At 59.0% G+C, this 22515-nt stretch overlaps 2 protein-coding genes across 13 annotated transcripts in view; one reads left to right on the top strand and one right to left on the bottom strand.

Annotated features, from left to right (window-relative positions):
- DRC4 (dynein regulatory complex subunit 4) overlaps window positions 1-22515 on the bottom strand; it is a 31947-nt gene that overhangs the window by 4122 nt on the left and 5310 nt on the right. Inside the window, exons 5-14 of one of the 7 annotated variants that reach the window (XR_014256637.1) lie at window positions 20941-20995; window positions 20105-20310; window positions 19379-19546; window positions 19009-19095; window positions 17332-17541; window positions 15661-15726; window positions 13125-13330; window positions 8112-8250; window positions 1874-4255; window positions 224-1686 (exon numbers count right to left, since the gene is read on the bottom strand). Coding sequence is in view for 1 of the 7 variants with exons in the window: in XM_082436867.1 (XP_082292993.1) it covers window positions 13181-13330; window positions 15661-15726; window positions 17332-17541; window positions 19009-19095; window positions 19379-19546; window positions 20105-20310; window positions 20941-20995 (942 nt within the window). In the remaining 6 variants the exon portion in view is untranslated. Of the gene's footprint in view, window positions 1-223; window positions 1687-1873; window positions 4256-8111; window positions 8251-13072; window positions 13331-15660; window positions 15727-17331; window positions 17542-19008; window positions 19096-19378; window positions 19547-20104; window positions 20311-20940; window positions 21074-22515 lie in introns of those variants that run through there. The other 6 variants (XR_014256638.1, XR_014256639.1, XR_014256641.1 and 3 more) reach the window with 6 other exon arrangements.
- On the top strand, window positions 9920-12912 carry LOC309648378 (5-hydroxyisourate hydrolase-like). 6 transcript variants are annotated; one of them, XM_082436872.1, is made up of 4 exons: window positions 9920-10017; window positions 10636-10775; window positions 12041-12176; window positions 12639-12912. In XM_082436872.1, the coding sequence occupies exons 2-4, from the start codon at window positions 10645-10647 to the stop codon at window positions 12726-12728; spliced, it is 357 nt and encodes a 118-aa protein (XP_082292998.1). In that variant the 5' UTR covers window positions 9920-10017; window positions 10636-10644; the 3' UTR covers window positions 12729-12912. The 6 variants fall into 6 exon arrangements, with proteins under 6 accessions (XP_082292998.1, XP_082292997.1, XP_082292999.1 ...); XM_082436871.1 differs by having other exon boundaries at window positions 9930-10029; XM_082436873.1 differs by having other exon boundaries at window positions 9949-9967.

The raw sequence follows: 22515 nt of genomic DNA, 5'->3' as shown, positions 1-22515 counted from the left end.
CTCATGCTTGATGTCAACAGCTTTGTTGTTTTTTTTCTCGTAATATGCAGTTGTTTAGAAAAAAAAGAAATTTAGAAAATACAGAAAATAAAAGCCACCCATAATTGTATAGGGAACACCAATTAATACAGCATCTCGTCACCACACACAGACACACGTGCACACACACAGGAACACACGTGAATGTTTTTCTTCTACGAAATCTTTTGAGCCCCCATCTTACCTTGTCACCGGCCTCTGTTTTTGCTCACCAAGACGAGCCCGCTTCGGCATCGTGACCAAACTCAGAAGCGGGGCGGAGGAGCAGGGGCTGTGAGGGGTGGGCGCCGCCTGGCCTGAAGTGAGGAGAGAAGAGCGAGTGCGTCTCCTCCGGGTCCAGTAGCTTCAGGGGCCATTAGGGGAGACACCGAGGAAGAAGCCTCTCAAACGCCTTCCCTTCAGTTTCCATGGTTACAACGTGCCCCACGTCCCGGGGTCAGACCGGGGTTTAACAGACCTTCTCTTGTTGGACATGAAAAGTGTTTCCAGAGAGAATCTGTCCAGATCTTGGCCTGGTTTGCTGCAGGTTTACCCATGTGGTGCATTCGGGGCTCAAGGAAGTTCTGCAGCTTCCCGGGTTTAGGGCTAAAGCACACCCCGCCCTCACCCCTCCCGCGGTCACTGCGTCTTCCCCTCCAGAGGAAGGTGTCTGGGACTACTGACTGCAAAGACACTACCAAAGAGGACAAAGGCCATGGCCGGCCCGGGGCTGGGGTGCTCCCTGGGGAGCAGAGGGGACATGGGACACGCAGTGCTGGTCTCACCTGTCCTGCGCGCTTAGCCTCCTTCTCGGTGGCTGTGCGGCTTTCTGCCCCCGGGGGGCCTGCCAGCGAGGGGCTCCCAAGACGCTGCAGGCTGGGGTTGGCGGTGGGGGTGCTGGACGCCAGGAAACCCAAGACCCTCCAGCAGGTCCGTGCGGTGTGGACAAGACCTGGCCTCACTGGACGGCTAGGCCCTGTCCTTTCGGGACACCCTCTCTGGACCCCCGGCGGAGGTGCGGCTGTTTCCCCGATGCCCACCTTGGTCTGAGGAGGCAGAAGAGAGACTGGGTTATCCCTCCCATCTGCCGCCCGGAGAGTCACAAGGGCCCCTTCCCAAACAGTCGGAGCAGGCTTAGCAGAGGGAGTGCTTGGGTCTCACACGGTCACTATGGAGAGGGATTTACTCCTGACCAGGATCCTTCTTTGCTGGTTCTGTTTCTGTGTTGTCTTCACACCAAATCTCACAGGGACAAGGACGGGTTTTTACAGCATCACTGGCCCAGGGGCCAGCGAGCCTCCTTGTGGTGTGTTTGTTACAGGCAGGGAGCCAGGGTGGCTGGTGTGACGCTCCCCCGGGCGAGAGAAGGGACCACACTAGCTTGTGTCTCCTGCGGGGTTTCAGGGGTGCTGGCAATAGGGGCGGCCACTCCTTTTCTAAATATGTCAGACAACCACTGAGTTCTGAAGTTATTCATGAAACATTTTTTGAGCACCTGTTATATTGCAGGTACCACACATGAGGGTTGCAGAGGTGGAGGTGGGCAGAGCTGGGTGTTAGGAACCAGCTCTACGGTCGTGGAAGAGCTTCAGGACTCACCGAGGCTGAGGATTCCATGAGATGCCGGCTTCTGATGGCGGAGTAGACATTTTCTACCGCAAGTATTAGCTGCAAAGATACATAATAAAGCGAGAGGCATGACTCTTGCAGCAAAAATAAGGGTGCGGGGTGGAGGAGGAGGTGGCAAGAAGGGCTGAGCAGAGAGAACAAGCAGGTCCTGTCACTCCAGTGTTAAGCGTGCAGGATCCAAGCCGCCAGCTCAGCTCGGTCAAGTCCCTGCTCTGCACTTAGTTACCGGGAAGCCCTGGAGCCTCCACTTCCCCTGCTGTCGGGTTGCTACAGGAAGTTCTCAGCGCAGGCTCTGCTGTCATCAGTATGAGGCTGAGGGCCCTCTGCACGTGGTGTCCTGTCCAGCAGACCCTCGGCCACACCCTCCGAGCCCAACCGAGGCCCAGACGAAGCCTCACCTCGCTGGGCGGCCTCCCTGGGGACCCAGGTCCCCCTCCCTGCTCTCCCTCCAGGACGCCCTCACCCACAGTCAAAGCGAGTTCGTGGCCAGGCCCACACTCCACCCCCGAGTGGGGAGAAGGAAGGGGCTGGGGGGCAAAGTGCCTTCAGGCAAGTGGTGCAGGAGCTCACCCATCACCCCTCGTGGTCCGTCCCTGGGAGCGCGGTCACGGGTCACATGCAGCTGCAGGGACGCGTGTGCCCAGCTGAAGTGCTTCCTGTGAGGACGCGAGCTCTCTGCCGTGAGCACTGAAGCAGGAAACCCTGAGTGATCTTTCCGAGGCTGGAAGACTCCCCGGTCGTTGGGACGAGAGATAAAGCCAGAAAGTGGGTTCTCGCTGGGACGGGCCTTCTCTAGACCCAGCTTGGGGACAGCAAGAGTGGGACAAGGGGCCCCGTGGAGACTGTGCAGCCGAGTGACAAGCCCACGTTCACCCGGCGGGAGGCCTTTGAGGGGGTCTGTGACAGAGAAAGCCCACCCCGTGAGACAACAGAGGGTTTCAGGGACACACGGCAGCAAAATCAGGGAAAATATGAAGACTCTGGGAAACTAAAGTACGAATATCAAAGAAACTCTTACTGCCCTGAAGGTTCCCCCTGACATGAGCAGGGGCAGCTCCAGGACTGCAAAGGTTTCTGTGGTTTCAAGCAGCAGAGACCCTGCTCCACAGCACTGGGGCTGGGGGGCCACAGGCAGAATCTCACAGAGATGGCTCGACAGGGGCCACAAAGCACGGGGGCCCTTCTGGGATCGCGGGGCTGCTGCTGTCCAGGGTCGCCCGCTGTCCGGGGTCGCCCGCTGGCGGCCGCACCCCTGCCGTGTCCCTCCTGCTCACAGACCCTCCCCCGCGGCTGCTCTGGCCCCATTCCCTTCACGCTCCCAATTCGTGCCCCTGAAGGCAGCAACCTGACTGACTGCTCCTGATTCCGGGGCCAGCAGGACTCCCTCCGGCTCTCCCTCCCCTGGCGCCAGCCTGCTCGCAGACTCGGCGGCGGCCCAGCAGCTGCTTCTCCGGAAGCTTCTGTTGGTCTCACGAGGCACCACGGGCAGCGCTGCCGTGTCCACATACCCATCGTTTCCGACCAACACCTGGGGATGGACGCTGAGGTTCACAGGAGGTACCGGGCATTTCGTAGCAAAGGGAGCTGTGAGAGGATGTGCTCTGTCCCCTCCTGGCCTGCGACCAGCAGCCACTAACGCTTCCTCCTGGGCCTCCACGCCACTCACCAGGCAGCACAGGCTGTGTTCGGATCGCCCTCCTGAGGCGCAAAGCCATTTCGGGTCCTCTCCGTGGACCAGACACCAGAGGCTTGGTTCTAGCAACCAGGACACAACAGAAGCTTCCCCAACCCCTCGACCCAGCCTCACCACTTCTCTCCCTCTGGTTTGTGTGCTCGGCCCCAGCTCCTGCATCGTGGCCAGGGTCCAGACAGGAGTCCCCTGACAACGGTAGGGGAAAAGGGAGGACAGAAGGGACCCGAGAGCAGCGGGACAGATAGAAAGATGGGCTACGGAAGACCGCCCTCCCCTCAGCCACCTAACAGTGTCTCAGCCCCTGAGGTTAATGGTGCACAGGGTTCCTATAGTGACAGTCACGTCAAAGGATGACGTGAAGATTTCTGAGAAAGTAAACAAATCATTTGGAAATAATTATAAGACTTTGGTGAAGTATTTGAGCTGGCACTTACATCACCTGATGCAGTTTTGTTATCTGCATAGTGCGTAGACTAAAAAGCGAAGACATTTAATTTTAGAGTTTTTTAAAATACATTTATTTACTATTTATTTATTTATTTTTGGCTGCATTGGGTCTTCGTTGCTGTGCGCGGCCTTTCTCTAGCTGCAGCGAGCGGGGACCGCTCTTTGTTGCGGTGCGCGGGCTCTAGGCACGCTTCAGTAGTTGTGGCCCACGGGCTCAGTAGTTGTGGCTCGCGGGCTGTAGAGCACAGGCTCAGTAGTCATGGCGCACGGGCTTAGTTGCTCTGCGGCGTGTGGGATCTTCCCGGACCAGGGCTCGAACCCGTGTCCCCTGCACTGGCAGGTGGATTCTTAAGTACTGCACCACCAGGGAAGTCCTTAATTTTAGATTTTATATTAATTTGTTTGGTCGTGCTGGCTGTTAGCTGTTGACACCATCAACTCTTCTCCCCTTTGTCCCCACAGGAACCTCTGCAGATGGCGTTAAGGATACGAACAATGTGGCCACTGCCTACTCCCTCAGCCAAGCTCCTCAGTGCCGCATCACAACACGTTCACCATTAACCAGCACAGGGGAACCATCGGTGTGCCCACTGCTGGGCTGCAGTGACAGGTCAGGGCTCAGGAGGGGGCCACCCAGTGACGCAATCAAATCTACATTTGTCCCAGCTGGTGAGGCACAGACACCACCCAACCAGAACAGGCACCAGCGGTAAAGACGTAAACATAAGACATGACACCATAAAACTCCTAGAAGAGAACGTAGGCAAAACATTCTCTGACATAAATCATACCAATGTTTTCTTAGGTCAGTCTCCCAAGGCAATAGAAACAAACATACAAACAAAAAACCCAAATAGGACCTAATCAAACTTACAAGCTTTTGCACAGCAAAGGAAACCATAAACGAAACGAAAAGACAACCTACACAATGGGAGAAAATATTTGCAAACGATGCGACCTACAAGGGCTCAACTTCCAAAATATACAAACAGCTCATACAACTCAGCAACAAAAAAACAAAACAAACAACCCAATCAAAAAATGGGCAGAAGACCTAAACAGACATTTCTCCAAAGAAGACATACAGGAGACTTCCCTAGTGGTCCACTGGTTAAGACTCCGAGCTCCCAATGCATGGGGCCCGGGTTTGATCCCTGGTCAGGGAACTAGATCTTGCATACCACAGCGTAAGATCCTGCACGCTGCAACAAAGATCCCGCACGTGGCAACGAGGATCCCGCGTGTTGCCAAATAAATAAATAAATATTTTTAAAACAGAAAAGGAAGAAGAAGAATACATGAAAAGATGCTCAACATCACTAATTATTAGAGAAATGCATATCAAAATTGCAATGAGGTACCACCTCACACGGGTCAGAATGGCCGTCCTTAAAAACTCTACAAATAATAAATGCTGGAGAGGGTGTGGAGAGAAGGGAACCCTCCTACACTGTTGGTGGGAATGTAAATTGGTGCAGCCCCTATGGAGAACAGTATGGAGGTTCCTCAGAAAACTAAAATAGAACTACCACATGATCCAGCAATCCCACTCCTGGACATATATCCAGACAAAACTGTAATTCAAAAAGATACATGCACCCCTATGTTCATAGCAGCACTATTCACAATAGCCAACACATGGAAGCAACCTAAATGTCCACCAACAGTTGAAGAGATAAAGAAGATGTGGTACATATATACAATGGAGTACTACTCAGCCATAAGAAAGAATGAAATAAGGCCATTTGCGGCAACATGGATGGACCTGGACATTATCATACTAAGTGAAGTAAGTCATACAGAGAAACACAAATACTGCATGGAATCATTTATATGTGGAATCTATACATGACATAAATGAACCTATCTATGAAACAGAAACAGACTCACAGACATAGAGAACAGACTGGTGTTTGCCAAGGGGATGGGGGCTGGGGGAGGGAGGGAGTGGGAGGTTGGGGTGAGCAGATGCAAGCTTTTATATACAGAATGGATAAACAACGTGGTCCTACTGTACAGCACAGAGAACTACATTCAATATCCTATGGTAAAGCATAATGGAAAAGATTATTTTTAAAAAAGAATGTATACCTATGTATAACTGAATCACTTTGCTGCGCAGCAGAAATTAACACAACATTGTAAATCAACTATATGTCAATTAAAAAAATATCGATTAAACAAAGAAGAAGACACCAGCCACTCAGAACAGACACTCAACCCATGAGAACAGACCCCAGACCAGCTGGCACATGGACCAACCAGTCAGAAGAGGCGGCTGCTGCAGGCGGGGTCCTGCTGGCGCACACAGGCTGACGGTGAGCCCCGGGCACAGCGCGCCCTGAGGGATCCCTGGAGGAAATCAGAACTGTACCCACAAGGCCCCTCCTCTAACTGGCAAAAAGAAGTGGCTCTGCCTGCCACAAAATTAGACCACATCCCCTGGTGAAACCGGAAAACATTCCTGGCATCCTGACCCCGTAAGTGTTGACCACATAACTGAAGGGGTCCCAGGACCCCCCAGTTCGGTGCTGGGACTGGGAATACGTTGAGCAGATCTCAATCCGGTGGAAGTCTCCTCCTGGGTCAGTTTTGGAAGGGGATGGTCTGAATTTATCAAAGTCTGCTTCTCTGCTGAGTGGTGGGCCAAGATGAGCCCTGAGGTGTGCCTGACAAGACAGCGCCCGGGAAGTCAGTCACTTAGTGGAGGGAAGGCCCCCCACATTTGGTGCGTCTGCTCTCTGGCGGCACCTCTGATCCCCGCGCTGACCACCACGTGCCTGTGTGCCGGCAACCCCCAAGGTGAAGGCTTGTGATCGCAGCCGCAATCCCAGGCACCAGCGGCACCAACACTCCCATCCTCGGCCCGACCTCGCAGTCCAGCTGAGACCAGCGGATGTCTCGTGAACTATGTTCTACGGTGGCCCACGTGTCACTGCTGAGCAGCAGTGTCATGTTGCAGGCCAGCGGTCCTCAGCCTGGCGGAACATTAGAACCCGCTGGGACGCACTGACCCACGAATGCTCCCTGTCCCAGGGCGAGGGCAGCCAATCCTGACCCAGGCGGTGACCCAAACGGGCACACAGGTGCAGAAAGCAGAGTCCACAACACAGACAAGGTGCGGTTGTCCCGGGGCAGGGAAGGGGCCTCATCTCTGGCCAGAGCTCTCCGATGCCCCGGCTTAGGGCTAAGGAGGCTTCGGGCACAGGTGGTGTGGTGGGAACAGACTCGGAGCTGCTTCAGAGACGTGCAGTGCAGGACACGCGGGTGAGTGAAGGACAGAGGGAGCTTCCCGTAAAGAAACAGAGTGCAGACGGGCTTGGGGTGGAGGAGAGCCCTGTGAGGGCTGGGAAGCAGGGCCCGGAAACCATGCCTCTCTCCCTCCCGCGCTCTCTTGCATCTCTGCCTTCTTCATCTACTTAACTCCCGCTCTGCAGCCTGACGTCTCTGCCCTTGCGTATCTGCACACTCACTGGCCCTCTGTGCATATCTGCACACTCCTTCTGTCCATTCATTCAAGGGATATTGATTTAGCACCTACCTCTGGCCAGGTCCTATCCCAGGCACGGGAACAGCCTTGAGGAAACAGACAATAACCTAGGTCCTTGGGGAGCTGAAATTCTACCGGGGGCCAAATGCACCCCTCCTGTGACCCCCACCCTTGGCTTCGCCTTCCTCAGCCTGCCGGCAGGCCCCCTGACCTCCAGCACCTGTCACCCTCTGGCACCGCCCATCGTGTGGCCTTCTCAGCTCACAGTACCATGTGAAATGGCCTTCCCCTTGTCACCTGTGTCACCTCAGTGTACCTGGCGATGTTCAATATTTCCTCAGTGGAGGAAGGTCCCAGCTGCCCTCATGTCCCTTCCGTTGAGTTCTGACCACAAATTCCCGTCACAGCGGCCTGGAAGGACTCCGGGGGTGGGGCGTGGAGTAGGGGCAGGGGCTCGGGCACCCTTCGTGTCATAGCACAGCTGCAGTGCCTCAGCGGGGCCCCAGAGGGTGGTCCCACGTGGGCCTCTCCAGGGGCTCAGGGTAGGGCGGGGACCTCCCAGCACCAGCGCAGACCCAGACGGCAGCCCGACCAGCTGCCTTCTCACTGGGACAGGAGGGCGGGAGTCTCTCGTTGCTGCTCAGCGTCTTGGCCACCCGGGAAGAATGGTCACTTCCAAGGTACTGAGCACCGTGTGTGCAGTTATACGTTTTACCTGCATGATCTCAACTCCCTGAAGCAGAAACGCTTTGGGCTACCCACCTGGAAAAATCAACGCGAGTGGTTTAAAATCACTGCACGTAACACAATCCAGACGCGAAAGGCCCCACCCACCTGCCAGGCAGCCCAGTGGCAACACCAGGGATGCAGCTTCTTTCCTCCTCGGCGTGTGTCTTCCTTAGGGCCCGTGTCTGTCCTCCTGGTGCCGGGGAGGGGGCGGGGTAGAATGCTGCAACTCCAGCATCACACTCGCCTGGTCAGAAAGGAATGGGGGGAGGGAGCAGCTCAAGGCCTGTGTCTGGTCTCTTTTTACAAGAGGCCCAGCAGGTAGACGCGCACTTTATTCCCCCGAGTGTGGTTTGTGGCCACTCCTGGCTGGAACGTGTTAGGCAGCAGGGTCACAGCTCGGGGGTCACGCGGCGAGCACGGCATGGCTGGCACTGGGCCTGTTAGGCTGGACCCCCATGCCTACTCACTGCCCTCCCAGAGGCACAGGGAAGGTTCCCAGTGAAGTCTGCAGGCTGGGGAGGGGGCCCTAGCGAGGCCCCAGAAGGAGCTGTGACAACGCCCTGCCCTGCCCCGCGTTCTCCCAGAACTAGGTTTTCTCTCGGGGCAGAGAAGGCGTCAGCGCTGTAGACGGAGGGGGTGAAAGGGCACCCTCCAAAAAAGGTTTGATTGTTGTTTTTGTCAGCTTGCTTACGACATTTGAGACTTTAAGTGTACAAAGAAAGGTTACAGAATGAAAATAATTAACTGCTTGTCCCAGAGGTGGACCTGGTATCATCATTCTTTTGTGTGCCACACTAGAAAGTATTCCAGTACATGGCCCCCCTGTGCCTCAGGTTCCTCCTCTGTAAAAAGGGGATTCTAATAGCTGCACCCTGAGCTTGTGATGGTGATAAGTGAGCTTGCCCTTGTAACGGGCTGAAAGCTACTGTGGATTTAAAACCACGAAGCTATACACGCCTCCCCCGCCAAGACCATTCACCTTACACACAAATGGGCCTCGCTCTTTTCACTGGGCTGCACAGTTGCTGTGTGTGGCGGAGTTCACGTATTTAACAGTCCCCCGTGGGGACAGTCTGGTTGTCTCTGGTCCCGTCCGCATGGGCATTTACCAAAACAGGTGTGTGTCTCTTTGGGGCCACCTCCTAAAGACATGAGCCCTGCCAAACGTCACAGGCATTTAAATCTCAGACAGACGTTTCCTGATTGCCAGCAAAGCACTGTAACCCACACCCCAGTGTCACTAGAAAGGTCCCCTTCCCCACCTCAGAGGGGTCTGACCCTTTACGTACAAATTGGCCACACTCATTATCCAAATCATTAGAAAAGGCTCTTTAGCAACAAGAAAAATGACTCCACAACCAGAGCAACCCAACCCATCAGGCAACAGTCAGCCAGACTGTAAATAGAGAACGCCCTTATCTTTATTTATACATTATGTCAAGTCTGCTCCGTGTGTACATCGTGGACAACCGCGAAACAATGATGGACTCGTGCCCGTCGGCTCAGCCTTGTCTCTTGTTTCCTCATTTCTGAATAGCCCAGACCCTACCCTGTCAGTGGGCAGGGCCCCTGCTCCTTGGGGGTCGAGGGCCAGAGGGAGTAGGAGGAGGGGCGGGCAGTGCGACCACACGGGCCATCATCATCGGTCCCGCCTGAGGCACCACCACGTGGGCTGTCGGGGCTTCCATCAAATCCCGACCTTCCCAGGGAAGAAAACAAGCTACACCGGTTCAGGGACTCCCGGGGGTCGTCAGGCTCACCCTGCGCTGCCCAGCGGCCGAAGTGGACCTTGGCTGGACCTACCCGCCCCGCCAGAGCCCCACCCCCTCCCCGCGCCCCTCCCCGTCCGGTCCCGCCCAGCACTCCACCCCAACGTCCCTGAGCCCCGCCCCTCGAGCCCCCCCCGCCCCCCCCAGGGCCTCTCCACTTCCGGGCCGGGAGGAGCCTCCACGGCCCCGCAGGTCTCTGCACCGCGACCGCCCACCCCTCAGGGCATCCCGGGCCCCTCCAGGTGGGCACGGAGGTGAGGCCGCTGCGAACCAGACCGGCCTCCCCCCTCCCTGTGGCTCCGCCCCGTGTTTGGTCAGACACGTGGCCCCCGGGGCCTGGGAGGTGCCCGGGGAAGGGCAGGAGCCCGGGGAGGTTCTGGGGGCGGCGGCGTGGTGTGGCCACCTCGCCAGCCCCCAGGCCGGCCCGGCATGAGCTCCGGGGTCGCCCTGCGGCTGCGGACACTCCAGCGACACCTGGGCTCCCCGGAGGTAGGGGGACAGGCCCGGACTCGGAGCCCCTGACCTCTCCTCCACCTGGGGCTGAGGGGACAGAGCTGGGCTCCGGGAGAAGAACCCCGTGTGGCCACCCACAGCCGGCACTGACTGAGGGAGAGGCCCCTGGGTGTGGAGACCCCTTCAGTGCTGGGGGGAGGGGGCTGCTGGGGGAGGAGGGGGACAGGCCAGCGACCTGCATGGCAGTGTGTCACCGCAGCCTGCGCGGCAGTTCCACCCGCAGCTCCTCACCCAGGGCCCAGGGGCAGTTTGGGACTTTGTCCCCCGGGGCTGTTTACACCAACTCCGCTGCCTCACACCCGCGGGCGCAGACACAAGGCAGCATCTCTGCCCCTCTCGTGGCCCAGGGCAGAGGCATGGAGCCGGGCAGCAGCCCGCTGACCACACACGTACTGGACACTGCCTCAGGGCTTCCGGCCCAGGGCCTCTGCCTCCGTCTGTCCAGGCTCGAGGACCATGGCCAGCAGTGGACCGAGCTGAGGAAAAGGTAGGAGAGCGGGCTGGGGCAGGATTCGAGTCCAGACCACCTCCCCGCCCCACGCCAGGGCAAGGGGTGCAGGCCTGAAGGGCAGGGAGCAGGGCTCACCCCAGCCGGACAGTGTCCTACAGACCCTCAGGGCCGCTCTTTCCCCAGGCCGTGGAGTCCTGGTCAGGGCCACAGAACGTGCTGGGCAGCTCACACCGCAAGTGCCCGCTGCAGGGGCAAGAGAGGTCTGTCTCTTCCTGCGGGCTGGGCCGGCTGAGGCCTAGGTGCAGCCTGAAAGGCCCGGTTTTCACTGCCTACCGGGTGGCCTGTGCAGGGCAGCAGGCGAGCACGGGACGTTCTTTATACTCTCACTACACCCTGTGTACAGACACCACAGGCACCCCTCTCCTAGACTGGGGGGGCGAGGGGGGACGGCTGGGGCAGCAGGAGGTGTCCGCCGCCTGGCAGCGCTACCCCTGCCCCAGGCCCAGGCTCGGCGGGGGGACGCCCAGCCCAGACTGGCAGGTGTCATGGGTCAGCCTGTGAGCAGTTTCCCCCGACCCTCCCGCTGGTGTGGGCTGATAGGCTGGACCCCAGAGGTTCCGGGCCTGAGGGTGTGGAGCCCTTCAGAAAAGCCAGGGGTCCAGGTCCCGCCTGAGCTTGGAGGAACACACGGAGTCCGGGGCGGGGGGGCCACACAGACCCACTCCCAGCCACGCCCTAAACTGCGCTGGTAAACGCCACCCTTTCTGATCACAGCACAGATGCTTGCGAGCACGGCTAGAGGTGGCGGGGGCTCCAGGTGGGCAGAGGCCCTCAGAGCCTCCACTGGTGCCGCTGGAAACAGGCCACCGTGCGGACGGCGATCTGGGTACGGTTACTGAACCAGAAAGCCACGCGCAGTATATTAAACAAAAAGTACATGTTATAAAACAGTGTGACTAGTACAACCCGTTTTTAAAGTTTGTAAATAAGCATATTTATGCATAGAGAAAATCTGAAAAGTATACATGCCAGATACAAAGTGATTATTGCTCACGGGGCAGGTTGTGGGAATTTTCTCCCTTCTGCTTCTCTGTGATTTCTTAAACAGTGCGCAGTGTCCCTGGGCTGCTCCAGAGCCCCAGGTCCTGGAGGCTGTCCTGCTCCAGAGCCGCCCAGGCCTGCTCACCCGAGAACCAGTCGGGCTGCGGGGGCATCTGAGGCCGGTGGGCACGCAGCCCCGGGGGACCCAGGCCGGGGGCTCCTCAGCCCCCTCTGCAGTGCCCCCCCCTTCCTCTCCCCAGCTACACGGACCCTGACGGCCGCTGCCCTGGGCTCCTGCTGCCAGGCCAGATGAAGGTGGGCATCTACAAGCTGTCCTTCGACACTGAGGGCTACTGGCAGAAGAGGGGCCAGGAGAGCTTCTACCCGTACGTGGAGGTGAGGGCCAGACGGGTGGAGGCCCGTGACTCACTGTGACCCACAGGCTGGCCCTGCTCCTCCCACCACCTCGCACCTGCTTCGGGCTCCCAGGAGAAAGGGGTGCCGGACTTGACCACATCACGCCTGTCCCTGCCCTGCTCCGGGGTCAGGCTGCCTCAGCCCCTGCGGACAGAGGGTCACCCGAGCCCCATCCAGCTCACCGTCCCCCTTCAGTTGACCCGTTCAGGCGGGACCCCTTGGGAACCTGCAAGCCCAGGGCCCCTCAGATCGAGTGCTTTCTCTGGGGAGGACCCAGCCACACCCACCGCCCCCCCCCTCCCCGCTGGCCCTGGGGCTCCTGCCCCACAACTGCAGCCCCAGGCCAGCCGTCTGGGCTGCTGAGTCCACGGCAGCACTGGGGCCAGGCTGAGTGCGCTCCACGCTGGCCCCTGGCTATCCCGGTGTCCCCTCTGCCCGCAGGTCGTTTTCACCGTCACGAATGAGACCCACAAGTTCCACGTGCCGCTGCTGCTGAGCCCGTGGTCTTATACCACGTACCGAGGGAGCTAGCGGCTGAGCGGCAGCCGGCCTGCGAGCCCGGACCCGTCACCACGGCAGGCTGAGCCGCCCCCAACCAGCAGGGCGGGCTTGCTGCTCACGGGCACCAGGCTCACACTTCCCGGGGACGTTCTGGCCCCAATTTCCCAGTGGCAGCTGTCACTCAGGCTTCAGTAAAGTTGCTGCTGGCATCTGCGAGGCGGCTGCGGTCACTAGGCACGCTCGGCTGGAGCTGCCCAGCCCCAGGTGGGATGGGGGCGGGCGTGCGCACAGAGCTGGCGGGCTCGGGGAAGGGGCCGGACGGCACCGTGGGCCCTGGGGGCGCCTCTCCACACAGCCACGCAACAGGACACGCAGCACTTGTGAAAACCTTCATTTGCTGACGACGCACGTCTACAGAACAAATACCTGCTGTCCTCGGTGCGTGAGGGGGGTGTCACCCGGGCAGTGGCCCCAGGCAGGGGCTACGCTGGGGTGCCCACGAGTCCTGCGGGGCCCTGGCCCAGCGTCTGCCCGATCACGGCCGTCTCCAGGGGCTTGAAGCCCACGTTGTCCAGGGGGACCCCAAAGGCCAGGAGCTTCGCCTCATAGGTACGCAGCAAGTCATTGTGGGCCTGTGGGGACACAGAGGCCTCAGGGGAGGGATAGCCGGGGCTGACCCTCGCTCAGGCCCACCCAGCCCCGTGGAGAGCTGGCCTTCACCAGGTGCTCACTACAGCAGGCCCAGACCCTCACACGCTTATTTAAATGTGAGAATCTGATTGGCTTTACTCATGGCAGCATCCCATCTAGTAAGCGGAAAGGTGCTCCAAGGAGCTGTACAGAATGGTGGCTTCTGTGGGCACAGGAGGGTGCGACAAGGAGGTTAAAAGCGTGGGCACCTGCCCTTGGGGGAGGCAGGGGGTCTTAGGCAGACCACCTCCCACTGCTGATGGGTTTAAATTTCCACTCTAGGGAGAGGCTAAAACTTCAATTAGATTAGGTATTAAGTCTTGGTAGGATTCACATAAGTGACTCCGTTTAGGGCCTGTTGTTTCTTTTTAACAGTCCCCCCTTTTGATCAAACTCTTAGCCTGAGAGATAGGATCAAAATTTTAAGGCATTAGTGCCGCTCACAGCTACCACCTGTATTATCTCAGCTTTTGCTGATTCTGTTTGGGTTTTTGTTTTTGTTTTCCTCAATCTCTGGGATTCACAGGTCAAGACTTCAGGTTCACATTTTTTAAGTCCGTCATTCCCCACGTCCTTTTCAATATTCCAGTCTTAAGGAGATCATTTGCTTGGTGGTTAGTGGCTGTGAACATGCCTTTAAAGCTTTTGGGAAAACATAATGCACCAGGGGTATGATTATGATGATTAAAAGCAGGACAAACCCCAGTGTTTGGAGTCATCAAGACCAAACCAATCAAAGGCCCCATGGAAGGGGCCACCCTTTTAAGCCAAGTGACTTGCCCAGGGATCTTATGCAGCTGAGTTTCCACCTCCCCAGAAGAGTGGGTCCAGATGAGCAGGTGGTGATGGCCATGCACAGACACCTCCTGGCTCAGCTAGAAGACAACCAGAGGCTTTCCTTCTGTCGAGAACAACTCTGGCCCGAGTCTGAGGACTTTTATCGGGCACTACCCAACCACTTCATGTGCAGGACCTCGGTTAACCCACGATGGAAGATGCCCCCACCATCCCTGTTCCACGGCTGGGGAGACTGAGAGGGTGTGCACTCAGAGCAGGACTGTGGTTTGAGTTCCCGGTTCCCTGCAAGCATTTCTCTCTCCAGGCTCAGCACCCCTGCCTTGTCTACTGGCATCTATTCCCTTCCCCCACCCCAGAAATGCCGAGATCTGGGCAACAGCGCTGGCAGGGCCAACGCAGACAGGGTTTCTGTTCCCCCATCCTTTAAAAGCAGATGTTTTTGAAAGGGCACATTTCACCAGACGGTTGCAAGCGTTTGAAAAGCTGATGCATGTTACATGCTTAGAGCCTGGCCCGACTCAGAGCAAAAGCTCAAAGGGGCTCCTTGTCCTCAGCACCGCCAAGACAAGGTGCTGGGAGCTGAGAGCCAGGTGAGCCAGGGTGAGCCAGGGCCGGGCTCCAGGACGACTCAGGGGCTGGGCCCTGGCCCTCACCCATCTCTGGGGTTCAGCCCTCCCCACAATCAGATGTGCGTTACGGAAATACCCCCCAAGAATGCATATAAGTATCAGGGGTTCCCAGAGCACCTGGGGAGGGCCCTATGGGCAGGGAAGGCCCAGGGGATTTGGTCACCACGGAGCCCGGTGCCCATGATGGGCACTGCCTTCATCCTGGGGCTCCACAGCCCAGGGCTCACATGAGTCACACCCGCGGGGTGCGCGCTCTCGGTCAGCGCGTCTGCAGGCAGCACCGTGTCTGCGTCCCCACGGGCCAAGCACTGACAGAGCTGCGGGCTCAGCCACGGAGCTGGGGACGCTGGGTGCAGGGCACGGACGGCACCAGGGTCAGGGCACTGCACTCCCCAGCTGCAGGAGGCCTCTGCGTGTGGCTTTCGCCAGACTCACAACGGACTCAGGAGAGATCAGACCCTAACTGCCCCTGCTTGGAAGGCGTGGACGTTAAACTGAAGGGGCAGAGACCCCCCACCCCAAACCGCCCCAGAGGCCAGGCTAGCACCGTGGGGCCAGAGCAAGGGTCGGACAGGGACACAGGGACAGAGCCTGCTGGACAGGACACCAGACATGCACTGGGCAGGCCCCATCAGGGACACCAGGACAGCGTCAGAGCCATGCGGATGTGCTGCAGGCCACGTGCATGCCAAGTGACCCTGGGCAGGCGCAGATGGCCTCAGACTGTGTCAGCACCCAAAGGTAAAGATCAGGTGGGGTCGCGGGTGAGGAAGGGGCCTGAGGGAGGGGTGTGGAGCCCCGGGCACCTTGCAGAACATGGGGGAGGGGTGGGGGTCTCCTCGCACCTTGCAGACCCGGGCCAGCTCGTACTGCAAGTCCTTGATGGTGCTGTTCTTCGATTCCAGAACGTCCTGAGGAAAGGAAGGCGTCAGGATGTCCACATGGGGAGCGGCTGACGTGGAAAGGTCTCCAAGGGAGACAGATCTGCGTCTCCATAAGGAAACTGCCCAGATGGTGAGAAGGGGCAGCCTGGCCTGCTTCTGGAGCCACCCCGGCTGCCAACCCCATCCCAGGGAAAACCCCCTCGATCCCCCACCTGCCCTGCCCTGGCCCCCAGGCGCAGCCATGGTGACTGCCATGGACGGGCCTAGCTTTTATCCCCTCATCCTGGTCGCTGGCAGCACAGGGCCTGGCCGAGCTGCCAGACCGGCTGTCCTTCCCAAGAGGAGAGCAGGAAAGCCCTCCTCCCCTTTGTGATTCACACACGACAGGGACAAGAACAGAGACGAGCCCCCAGACTCAGGACCACGGTGATGCCGGCCCAGACGAGGCCCCACCACGAGGCTGCACTACCCCAGCCCCGAGAGCCTAGCCTGGGTAACTTGGGTCCTCCAGGCACTGCCACCCACTGAGCCAGGGCCATCGCTCCCCTGTGAGCAAACACCTGGTCTCAGCCAGAACCGTGGGCACGACATCACCTCGGACCCCAGCCCCCTCCTCCACTGGTGACGAGTCATCCTGTGTCAGCCCTGCCCACCCTCTCCTGCCCTCCTGTTGCCATCTGAGGCCTGTAACCCAGAAGATCTGCTTCTGTGTGAATGAACAGCAGGGACGGACAGGCCCTCCAGCGTGGAAGGACCGTCTGTGGAGTCATGGGGCCAGCTGTGGTCTGTGTCCGTCTCCTAGACCCCCTAGGAAACCGTACCTGGGGCCACCTCAGGCCTGGCGGCTACAGGTCACCCAACTGGCCAGGATCCCAGAGCTAGGTCACGCTTCCCTAGCAGCACCAAAGGCCCCTTGTCCGTCATCACCCGTTTTCTTCTGTGGCACGTCCCACCCAGGTCAGGGAGCAGAGGGGCAAGGCCAGTTCCAGGTAAGGTCACCGCCAGGGGCCTCAGGGCTCCTGCCTGCTGAGCCAGCGCCAGCGGCCGTCCTGAGTCCTCAGCTCACCCTGCTGGCTGGTGGGCACCGAGGCCTCGTCTGTCTTTTTACTGCTCTGCCCCATGCCCGGGACGGTCCCAGCACAGAGGAAAGCCACACACAACTGCAGACTCACGAGTGAACAGACGCTCCAGCCTCTGCTCAGATGTGACTCCCTCTGGGAAGCCTTCCCAGCAGCCATCACAAAGGCCACCCACGGCCCTGCATTCCCCCTGCCACGGCCTCGACCAGCACGTCTCACGTGTCCCAGGCGGACGGCGACCGCGGCCTTGGCTGAGAGGCTAAGCCGGAATGGGCAGTGGACGCGGGCTCGAAGGTGCCGGGAGGCTAAGGAGGGGCCGGGAGGCTAAAGAGGGGCCGGGGCAGACCTCAGAGATGCTAGGGCAGAGCGCGGGAACCTAGGGAGCCCGATGGCACACACAGGCCTGGGCACTCGGGCCCAGGAAGCCACAGCCGCCCCTCCCCGAGGCGAACTGAGACTCTCCACTGAGGGACGGAGGCTGGGGCACAAGACAGGAGCCCCGACCGGAGCCCAGGCTGCCGGAAGCCCCTCCCCGGGAGCCCCCGGGACCGACCTCCAGCTTGCGGGACACGAGGGTCAGGGCCGCAGGGTCCAGGCTGGAGGCTGCCAGCACCTCGTTGAACTGCACCTCCTTCTTCTCCACCACGGTGGCCAGTGCCTGTACCTTGCGCTCCAAGACGAGGTTCTGGAAGCCCACCTTCTGCTGCACCTCCAGGACGGCTGCGGTGAACTTCCGGTACAGCTCGTCCCGCTCCTGCTGCACCTGCGGGATGCGCCCGGGCATCTCACTGGCAAGAAGGCCCTCCCGGCTCTGCCCCAGGGCCACGACACACCACCTTCACCAGCGCCCGGCCACGGGCAGGTGGGTCTGCATCCTCTACACTGCCTGAGCCCCACTCTCTGTGACAGAATTAGAGGTGTACGGCTGTCCACACCATGGGCGGCAGGAGGAAACAACTCTGGGAAGGTGTCTCAGGAAGCCACGGGGACCCTAGTACAAGTTGCACAGACCCCCAGAGGGGCTGGGGCCAGCCCTGCCCTGGGTCTGGGCAGCAGACTCGGGACCACATCCCTGATCATCCCCACGAGGTCCAGGGCCTGACTCAGCAGTGTTGGGGTGGGGGCCCCTTGGAGGTCCGCTCCCTCTGCCGGCCCCAGACCCTGGAACACGGGCCTAGAGCGAGCGCTGGAGCCACCCGCCCGTCCACCAAGGACAGGGTCCTTTCCATCTCCTTTAACTGTTAACGGTGCACCATTAAAAAATCAAGACTGAGTAGGGGTGTAAAACGGAAAAAGTAAACACTCCTCAACCCCGCTTCCCAGAGGCCACCATCTGAGCATTTGCTGGGACTCCTTCCAGAATGTTCTGCACTGCCGTAAAAACACACATCACTGCTAGGAAGAGGAGAGGGCTGTGCTGAAACCCTGTAGCACCGTGTCTTTCTAACTACAGGATCGTATTCTCAAGATGTGCTTCAATCCAGAGCCCGGGACCTGCAGGCAGGGAGGGCCATCTTTGCAGAAAAGCACGTGCAGCGAGACACCTGCCACCCAATCACGTCAGCGAAGACCTGGTGCCGGCGGAAGTGGCCCCTTGGGCACTGTGGGTGGGGTCACAACTCTGAACATCCCTCCCGGCAGACTATCTGCACCCTGAACCTTCTCGCCCAGCAGTTCCCCTGCTAGGAATCGACTTCCCTGAAAGGGATACACAGTTGCACAAAGACGAACTTAAAAGGATGCTTGTAACAGCAAAGGACTGAAACAGAGATTTCAAGTGTGACCCGATCGGAGAGACGGCACACAGGCTGAGAAGAGAACACGGGCGCTCCAGACGCCCTCACTTCTGGGAAGCAGTGTCCCTACGCCAGGACACACAAGAGTCTGGGAGGAGAGTCAGGAAGCTCTGACCACTTGTGAGGACCAGCGCACAGCCCCAGGGCCCTCGTGTTTGCACCCACAGGCTTTCTTACAACGCACACATAAATGTTTGGGACTTAGAAACACACACACAGATGAAAAAAGCCCTTCCTTCAAGGGGCCAGGCCACCTCCACGCTTCAGAGGAGAGCCCCAGGGGACGGCAGTGGGCACAACCCGCTCTCCACCAGGAACTGCCCTCTGAGACCCAGGCCGTCCACTGCGAGCCGCGCAGAACGGGGAGGGCAACGGGAACTCCAGCTGCTGGAGCTGGGAGCCCTGCCCGGCCCCCGGGCATCCCGGGCGCTCACCTTGGTGAAGCGCTGCTCCAGCACCTCGTGCTCCCACCGCAGGCTCTTCAGCTCCTTCTCGGTGACTTTCAGACGGGCTTTCGTGCACTGGAGAGAAAATGGGGGTGGGGGTGGCTCAGGCACCCGCACGATGCAGCTCCCGAGCAACAGCCAGGCCAGGTGAGTGTCAGAGGGAACCGGCTCCCAGACCTGAGGGGCTGAGCAGCCAGGGCAGCCCGCCGGGGCCACCCATCTCCCAGAACAGGTGCCAACCTCACATGCCCCAGGGCCACCAGGCCCAGGAAGGAGGAGCTCAGCACCCCTGCCCTTCCTGCCCTTCCACGCCCAGGAGGAGGTGCCAGGGAGGGCCAGGAGTTGGGCAGAAACCCACCAGCAGGATCTGCTTGTCCCTCTCGTAGCCCCCAAGCTGCTTCTGCATCTCACTCATCTCGTCCCGAGCCTCCTGCAGGGGGTCTGCCAGGCGCCTGTTCTGCGTGGACGCCTCCGTCACCTCCTTCTCCAGGAGCTCCTCCCTCTTCCGCATGCGCTCTATCCGCTCCTGTGGGCGCGAGGGGCGGGGGGGTCAGGGGGCTCCTGTGGGCGCGAGGGGCGGGGGGGTCAGGGGGCTCCTGTGGGCGCGAGGGGCGGGGCGTCGGCAGCTGGGACCAGGGGTTGCGGTCTGCAGGGAGCGGGCCGCGAGCTCTCCTGCCCACAGAGAATGGTCCTGCCGGCACCGTGAGGACCTACATCTGTTTTATGTGTAAACACACAGTATTTTTTCACAGTTTTAATTTATTCTGAATTTTCTAGTAATTCAGCCTCCATGCAAATTGAGAGATTACACTTTGCTGTGACCCCCAGAGGACATCCTACACGGCTGCCAGCACTTGGGCGACGATGACGCCCCTGTGGTTCCGCCTGACCTCTGACATACCCCGGTGCACACAGGTGTATCACTTCCCTGCCACGTGAGGGTTAGGGCAACAGCCAGACCGCAGCGACGGCTGTAGCAGGCAACACAACTTGTGAGCTTCGATCAAGGGCAGCAGAAGGGCAGGGTCAAATGTTTCTACAAGCAGGGGTGTCGGCCCAAGGGGGCTGGGCACCCCGGCGGCACCTTGAGGGAGTTGATGAGAGCCAGGTTGTTGAGGGTGATTTCGTTGTAATAGTTCCTGATGTCCGTGAAGGCCTCCTCGTGGCGCTGCATAAGCATGCTGATCTGGCCGTTCTTCCTCTCCTCCACCTCGTGGATCTCTGTCTTCCGGCGCAGGTCAAGCTCATCCCTAAGCATCCTGACCTTCTTATCATACTTGGCCTCGATTTCTGAAAGGCAGCAGCACACAGAGCGGCTGAGGAGAATGCTCGCCCTGTGGCTACGAGAAGAGATGGCAGCTGTGCCCAGGGCCGAGAACACCCACCAGGACAAAGGCCTCACCAACCAGCTCTGCGGACAGCAGGACGGGGCGGGGAGTTTCTCCTGCTCTGTGGCACCAGCACACACACCTGCCTGCCCTCCTTGCCCATCACAGGCATTGCTAATCAATCCCTGCCTCAGGGATCCCAACAGCCGAGTGTCACCCAGTCCCAATGGGCTCTAACCACGGCCAGCCAGCCAGACTACGGGCTCTATTAGTAAACCAGACAGACTTCCGAGGCTGGAGCCTCCGCAGGCCGGGAGACCTGGACGCTGCCCACGAGGCTGGATAACTACCACCCGCTTCTAGGTGCCGCTTTGTGCCTGGGGGTATGGGCGGGTAGTGGGTGGTCCTCACAGCCTCCCACCTCTCGTGGAAATAGGGTGTTCTGGGATCCTGAATAGTCCACCAGCCTCGCTTTGCACGTCTGGGCTGTTTTAACTGGTTTATGTGCCCGGTTAGCAAGCGCTGTTGGGCAGTTCCTTCCTGACGGGAGGGGCTCTGGGGCCGTCTTACACGGAGCGCGGGAGACGCTGACCTCGCACCTGCCGCTCAAAGTCCTTGCGTATCTTGGTGATCTCCTCGGCGTGTTTCTGCAGAGGCGGAAGTGGCCGGTCACTGGAGGTCAGACGGGACGGGACAGACGCCGGCCCCTCAGCCCGGCCCCTCGCCTCACTGGCAAGGAAAGCCCGGCTCAGTAAACCTGTGCTGCGTCTGCTGGGCCCCCCACCTCCGAGCTCATGGACCCAGCCCGGAATAACACGGTTTGGTAAATTCCACGTTTGATAATGGACTTCCCTCAGCGCAGGTCGCCTCGGAGCTGCAGAGAAGGCTGACACACATCCCGAGCCCTGGCCTTGCCCAGCCCCTCCCACCCTGCCCAGAGGCTGCACAGCAGGGGCCAGACCCACACAGAGCTGCCGGCTCCCCGCTGTCTGCTAACCTGCTTAGGCTTAGAACACCGTTACAAATTATTTTAAGAGACAGTTATAAATTCTGAATAAAAAGTTTAAATTAGACTTTAGAGCAGTGTTTTCACTCAGAGCAGCACTCTGACCAGGTACCTACTCCACGCCCAGGCCTCGCGTAAGCAGAGAGCTCGCACCGCTGTACTTGTTGGAAGGCAGCCCGCTCTGTGCTTCTGTCAGAAAGACCAGACCGCCCTCAAGCGTCCAAGACTTCAGCACCCTCAAGCTTCACGGCAAAGTCTGCAGTGTTACTGATTTATTTCCAGATTCAGTTGAGGCTGGGCTGCCTCCAGACATACACAGAGGCAAGTGCACTGACAAAGTCTTTCAACCCACAGCCAGGAACAACCTTTGAAAACCAAAGTTGGACATATCCTCCCTTTGCCCACGCCCTCCAGAGGTCCCCGACTCAGTCCTGTCCCCCAGACCCCTCATTCCTCACTCCTGGGGGCCGTGGCACTGGTCCATCCCCAGCCCTTCTCAGGGCCTGGTCTCCCCCAGCCCTGCCTTCCCCCCGCCCTCGCCCAGGTATCACCTTCTCAATGAATTTCCAGAACGCATAGAAAAATGCAACCACCCTCATTCTCAGCACCTTCCTGTAGCGCTAATGCCCGCAGACCTGCGACACAGGTTTGACAATTTATTTTGTCTTCTGTCTCAGGGGCAGCCTCTCCATTCTAGACCGTCAGCCGCGCGTGGGCAGGCATTTTGTCAGCCCCATCCTCTGTGTCCCCAGAGATCAGAACCGAGCCCGGCGCTTAAGAAGGAATTCCAACCTCCACCAGGAACCCCGCAGCCTCCCTCAGAAAGGACCAAAGAGTCTCAAAGGTCAGCGAGGCACTTGAGAGCACAGATCACAAGACAAACTGCTGTGGCTGCCAAAGGGCTGGAGGGCTGCTCGCTTCAGGGGCCGTGCACGCGTCTCTGGGGTCAGGGGTCAGCAGTATGCAGAGAGGGACCCTGGGCCGGATTTCCCTCGTGGGAAGCCAACCTGTTGCTCAAGCCTGAGACAGAACTCTGCGTCTGGACCCCAAACAGGGCTTGTTTGGCTGCATGCTACTGCTGTTGTTGTTTAATATTTAATTGCCAAAATGCAGGAGTTATTATACAGAAATATGAATTCCCAGTTCGACTGAATCCCGAGG

The sequence above is a fragment of the Balaenoptera physalus genome (assembly GCF_965194825.1).
Source record: "Balaenoptera physalus genome assembly, chromosome: 19".
In the NCBI taxonomy this organism is placed as follows: Eukaryota; Metazoa; Chordata; class Mammalia; order Artiodactyla; family Balaenopteridae; genus Balaenoptera; species Balaenoptera physalus.
The sequence above is the reverse complement of the archived record's forward strand: the minus strand, read 5'-3'. Positions and strand labels throughout refer to the sequence as shown.

Coding starts and splice junctions, on each gene's coding strand:
- LOC309648378 (XM_082436868.1), top strand. CDS start 10,468: ATGGCAGTGTGTCACCGCAGCCTGCGCGGCAGTTCCACCCGCAGCTCC. Junction 10,776..12,040: donor TGGACCGAGCTGAGGAAAAG/GTAGGAGAGCGG, acceptor TCCTCTCCCCAG/CTACACGGACCCTGACGGCC. Junction 12,177..12,638: donor GCTTCTACCCGTACGTGGAG/GTGAGGGCCAGA, acceptor CTCTGCCCGCAG/GTCGTTTTCACCGTCACGAA.